This window comes from Raphanus sativus, chromosome 9 (genome assembly GCF_000801105.2).
Source record: "Raphanus sativus cultivar WK10039 chromosome 9, ASM80110v3, whole genome shotgun sequence".
Classification (NCBI taxonomy): Eukaryota; Viridiplantae; Streptophyta; class Magnoliopsida; order Brassicales; family Brassicaceae; genus Raphanus; species Raphanus sativus.
The window spans coordinates 19279880-19286326 of NC_079519.1; the positions used below are offsets into that span (position 1 = coordinate 19279880).

Consider the following 6447-nt stretch of genomic DNA (forward strand, 5'->3'; position numbering starts at 1 on the left):
AATATGTTTAGAATATATGTTCTACGTAAATAATAGTAATTTAAAAATATTTGGAAAACACATTCTACGCTTCAGTTCTAAAATTCGTAGAAATCAAAATCTACATCAATACTATTAATTTTGGAACATGACCAATTGATATGAAGTTGTGTCCAATAATTATTTTTTATGTTACATACTTAAACATATATTTTCTAACTGCATCCTAATATACGTTTTATAACCACCCTTTAAATGGAATCCATAATTATCGCTATCAACTTCTAATATACGTTTTATAACTACCATTTAAATGGAATCCATAATTATCTCTATCAACTTCTTTCTAATACATAAATCCTACGGTTACATATAAAAATAATATGTGACATTAGTATATTATTGGGAAAATTCCATAAAAATACCCGAACTAAATTTTGTTAAGCTTTTTAATACCCAAACTTTTTTACTACCCAGTTTAATACTCCAACTAATTATTTTGCTCATTTTAATACCCAAACTTTTATCACTGTACCCACTTTAATACCCAAACTTTATTTATTTAAATAAAAATACTAATAATTTTCAAACAAAACTTAATAAAATTTCAAAAATCTAAGAAAAAATATATTAAAAAATCTAGTTTTATTTTAAGATTTAGAAAAGAAGGTAGATAAAACATGGAAAATTTATTTTTTAAAAATAAATGAATTTGAATGATAAAAATAAATTTAGTTTTTTATTTCAGAAAACAAACTAAATACAATATTTAAAACTTAGAAATTTTATTACAAAATTTAATATTTTACACTATTTCATTATTTTTGTTTCTCAAACACCAAAAAAAATTAGAATTTTCTGAGTTTATTTTGTAAATTTTAGAGATTTTTAAAATTTTTATTTGAAACTTATTAGTATTTTTATTAAAATAAATAAAGTTCGGGTATTAAAGTGGGCACAGTTTTAAAAGTTTGGATATTAAAATAAGCAAAATAATTAGTTGGGGTATTAAATTGGGTAGTGAAAAAGTTTGGGTATTAAAAAGCTTAATAAAATTTAGTTAGGGTATTTTTTGTGGAATTTTCCCTATATTATTCCGCTATGTTTGCTCATTTTGTCAGTATACAAACCAAATAATCTTAATGTCATTCAATAATCTTAATTTTTATTTCGAAAATTTCAACATTTTCTTTGATTAATATAACATGTTACTTTATATATCAATACTATTAATTTTGGATCATGTCCCATTGATATTAGTTGAATCATAAATTTGATTCAACTATTTGAAAAATCGATTTGCAAATGCGGGTTATGAGTATTTTATTCGGAGTTGGTGCGGGTTTGTAGATTTTAGATTGCGGATACCCGTCGACCCGAAAAATATTTAAAAAAATAAAAATAAAAAGAAAAGTAAACACTTTTTAAAAAGTATGGTAATTTAAAAAACAATTATAAATTTATAATTTATAATTTTTATTATAAATATATTTTTATATTTTATAATAATTAAATTAAATAATTATTTTAGAAAAAAATTATAACCCTCAGATATCCGCAAAATTAAATGGGCAGATGCCGGTACAAATTATTTGTTTGCGGGTTGTGCGAGTCATATTTTTGGCCAAAACAAAATTGAAACTCACGGATTGGCGGGTTCGACCGGCAATATACCGGATCAATTTTTAAATTGCTATTATTTAATAAAATATATTTTAATTAAAATTTATACACAAAGATTAAAAAGAAAAATACAAATATAATCACAAAGATAAAATAAATATGAGATTAAATTAAAACAAAAATATACCCGCCCTTTAAAGGACGGGTCAGAATCTAGTATTACTATAATTCTAAAACCTGTAGAAATCAGAATCTACATATTACTATAAATCTAAAACTATTAGAAATCAAATTCTAACATGTTTATTGTATTATACTTATTTTAAAATACATGTTCTAAGGATAATATTAGAAGAGAATATTTGGGAATATTCTTTTTCCTTATTTATTAATAAAAATCAATTTTTTGAAAAAAAGAAAAAAATCTTTAAGATAAAATCTTTTAGTAAATATATATATATATATATATATATATATATATATATATATATATATATATTTTTTTAAAAAAAATCTTTTAATAAAAACAAATATTTTTTTAAAAATACTTTTAGTAAAAAAAATTTTAAAAAAAAATCTTTTAAAAAAGGAAATTCGTTTGGGGCTAAAAATTTAGTTGAGATTTTTAATTTTTAATTTTTAACTTTTTAATAAATAATTATATTTTAATATTCAAAATTAGTTTTTAATTCTAATTTTGAATTTTTAATTAAAATTTAAAGGCATTATTGCCATTTAGAAAAGATTTAACCTAATAGGACATAAAATAAGAGGGATTAGATCAAGAGAACATAGTTGTTGTTTTTTTGGGCTAAAAAAAACAAATTTTCCAAAAAATTATCGGTTCCAAATCTTACTATATCTGAACTAAACTAAAAGAAATGAATAACAAAATGTATAAATACATGAACGGTTCTTCCATTTTCATACTCAAAAATATCACAAGGCCGAAAAAATAAATTGAACTAAACCGAATACTTAAACGGCCAAACCTATTGCGATGTTATGTTTGATAAGTATCTAAGAGCATTTTCAATGGAAGTTCTATCTATTGAAGTTCTAAACTTCCCATATATGTGTATATAGTTGTTGGGTCCACTATTTTGTGGAGAACCCCATAAAGGGTTTTTTAATTTGGAATTTTAATAATTTTTAGAGTGGAGTTCTCCACAAAATAGTGGGAACCAGAGCCGGTCCTCGTTATTCTAAGGCTGCAAGCAAGAAATTTTTTTGGCTGGTTTGCATATGTTTTAAAGAAGAACTTTGTAAACTAAATGTTGGAGCTTCGAACCTAAGACATTCAAACAATAACATAAAGGTAACTTGCCACCAGCCCATAGGAACATTATATATTTTGTGGCCGAAATATTTGTGATAAAATTGGTGGCCGGAAGCAAGTGTTTGATTGGCGTGGTGTCAAGACCGGCTCTGGGTGGAACCCCCATTGGAAGTGCTCTTATATCTTCATGGTATAGCATAAAGTCTCCTCTATCGTACAAGGCAATGCTTTGTAAGTTTTCAGTTTCTTTGTCAAGACTTCACCCTAGAGGCCTAGATGAGATTTTTCTTTTAATATTTTAAATCTTGTTTTGTGATTTTGTTGACATCAACTAAGATATTCAGATTTCAGTGCTTTGTTTTGTAGAAAAGCTTGAATTATTCTCTCTTTTTTTTCTGGTCAAGAATTATTCTTAATTTTATTGGCAACTGATTAGGTGCCGTGCGACCATGCAATTGACACATTGTGCCGTTTGTAAACAAAGATAACAGCATGAAGTTCAGTTGTCTGAGTCAGAAACGATGATAAACACTTGAAGCTAACTATTGTAGGTTTTTGGTCAGTACGACTAATCCACTACCAAACACTTGAAAGCAAAAGGCAACAACTCTTGTCGATACATCCCAGGTCACAGACCGCCATGGCCACCGCTTCAATCTTCTCCACAGTCAACACAGATGTGACACATCTCTTTAACTCCTCTTCCCCGATCATCGGGAAGCCATCTCCTTCAAATTCCACCTCCGTCAGATCCACGGTTTCATTCTCCAGGAAAACCCTAACTCCAATCCGATTCTCTTCAACTCCCGCCGACCACTCCCCCGCCGCCGCCATCATTTCTCCCACCGCGGAAGGAATCGCCACCCTATCCAAGACCTCATTGAAATCCCGCCTCCAAGGAGGAGAAACTCTCTACGGCATGTTCTTGCTCTCCTTTTCGCCCACTCTAGCCGAGATCGCTGCTCACTCCGGCTACGATTACGTCGTCGTTGACATGGAACACGGTCACGGCGGCATACCGGAAGCTCTAGACTGCATCCGAGCACTTAACGCCGCCGGTGTCGCCGCCGTTCTTCGCTTACCGGAGAACTGTCCTGTATGGGCTAAAAAGGCCTTAGATCTAGGCCCACAGGGAATCATGTTTCCGATGATCGAATCTCGCAAGGACGCCACCAAAGCGGTGTCGTATTGCCGGTTCCCTCCTGAGGGGATCCGTGGTTCGGCGCACACGGTGGTGCGAGCGTCCAACTACGGAATCGACGAAGGGTATTTAGGTAATTACGCTGACGAGTTACTGATCATGTGCCAGGTGGAGTCCGCTGAAGGAGTGAAGAAAGCTGATGAAATCGCAGCCGTCGATGGTGTTGACTGCGTGCAAATGGGACCGTTGGATCTGAGCGCCAGCATGGGATACTTGTGGGACCCGGGGCATAAGAAAGTGAGGGAGATGATGAGGAGGGCGGAGAAGGCGGTGCTGACGTCAGATCCAGCGAAAGGCGGGGCCTATTTGTCAGGGTTCGCGATGCCACACGACGGACCCGCCGCGATCCGGGAACGTGGTTATAACATGGTGGCCGGAGCTGTCGATATTGGGCTGTTCAGAAACGCGGCTGTGGAAGACGTGAGGAGATTCAAGATGGGTTTGGTCAACGAATCGGACGGTGAGGATTCGTTGGAGAACGGGAAGGACGTTGACGATGAGAAGTACTGGAGCGAATAAGCATGTAATTTCGTCAGAGTTTCTTAAAAAATAAAAATGTGATTTTGCATTTACAATGTTTCGTTTGGTCAGTGTTTTTATTGGAAACATGTCACAAATGTTAACACTTTCATATAAACCAACATGATCACGGTCGTTAGCTCATCATAGACTGCAATTTCCACACTCTAGATCCACAAAGCTGCGACTTTTGGCTCTTTTTTTTTCTTTCTTTTTGCCTCTAATTGGTTTCGTCTGAGCTACGACCTGTTTAATTAAAAAGAACACTCATATGGTTATTTCGTAACACGGATTGTGCAGATTTATCTAACATTTTTTGTTAGCTGATAAGTGACTTCAAAGAGGATTTTAGATTATTTTTTCCTTAGAGCAATTGAACGAATCCGAATCAACCGAACCAAATCTAACATATCCGAATCAACCGAACCAAATCTAAAACCGAATCTGAATCGAAACTGGCCGAAGATCCAAACGGATTAAAAATTTTGATATATAAAAAATTGGAACCGAATTTGATCTAAACTGAAATATTTTGAATATACGAATAGATCAAATCAGATTTATATACTTGAATCTATTAATTAATTAAAAATTTGATATCCAAAAGAATATATGATATTTTGAAATTTATAAAATAATTTAAAATATATAAAAATAATAAAATTAAATATTTAAAATAGCTAAACAATACCCAAATCAAAACTACTTGAAATATCTATTGATTCTCAATCTAAATATTCAAACTAAACTAATTCTTATGTTAAGTTTAGATATTTGGTATTTGGTATTCATTATTCAAAATTTATATGTTACATATTATTTTTATTTAGATTTTGAGAAATTTCAAATACATATAAATTTTATTTTAAAAAAAAAAATTAAACAGATTATCAGAATCTGAATGTAAAGATCCAAACCAAAATTTTTAAAACATCTAAACGGGGTTGAAATATTTAACCCAAAACAAAATCCAAATAATCCAACCAAATCCAAATAGATATTTGAGTGTCCCCTTTAATTTTCAGTATCTTAGCAATATAAATAGTTTTCTTGTTTGGTTACAAATTTAAATTTATATTCTCAAAACAAAACTAGTCATTTAGAAAGTGACATGTCTTTGGTGGTTTTTTTAAGAGTTGGAATATCTTTAAGAAACATGTTCTTGTAAATTTTGGCTTCTTATTTTTTATTTATTTTAACTAGGTGTTTTCCTGCACCATGTGCAGTAAGAAATCTTTTAGATCTAACTTATATTTAAAAATAAAATTTATTAAATATTATAGATTTTACTATTTTCTTACTAATATTTAATATATATTTGATATATACTAAATCAATTTGTATAAAACTAATAAAATGATATAAAATTGTATAATTATAAAAAATTTAGCCTAAACAATATTTATAAAATTTGTTGATATATAAGAAACTAATAATTTTACGATTAGATATTTAAATTTTTTTAAAATTGTAGAAATTTTTGAAAGTTTTAGTAATACAAATTGTATAATTATACAAAATAATAATATTTCGAATTTGAAATGTTATATATGTTTTTAAATCAAACTTATATTTTAAAATAAATTTTATTAAATATTATAGATTTTGCTATTTTCTTACTAATATTTAATATATATTTGATATATATTAAATCAATTTGTATAAAACTAATCAAATGATATAAAATTGTATAATTATAAGAAATTAGTCTAAACAATATTTATAAAAAAAATTGATATATAAAAACTAATAATCTTACGATTAGATATTTAAATTTTTTAAAAATTGTAGAATTTTTGAAAAGTTTTAGTAATACAAATTGTATAATTATAAAAAATAATAATAT

At 29.3% G+C, this 6447-nt stretch overlaps 1 protein-coding gene across 1 annotated transcript; it reads left to right on the forward strand.

Moving 5' to 3' along the window:
- The first annotated feature begins 3436 nt into the window (after positions 1-3436).
- LOC108823506 (uncharacterized) lies at positions 3437-4745 on the forward strand. The gene has a single exon (XM_018596729.2). The coding sequence runs from the start codon at positions 3522-3524 to the stop codon at positions 4599-4601; it is 1080 nt and encodes a 359-aa protein (XP_018452231.1). The 5' UTR covers positions 3437-3521; the 3' UTR covers positions 4602-4745.
- Positions 4746-6447: the final 1702 nt, after the last annotated feature.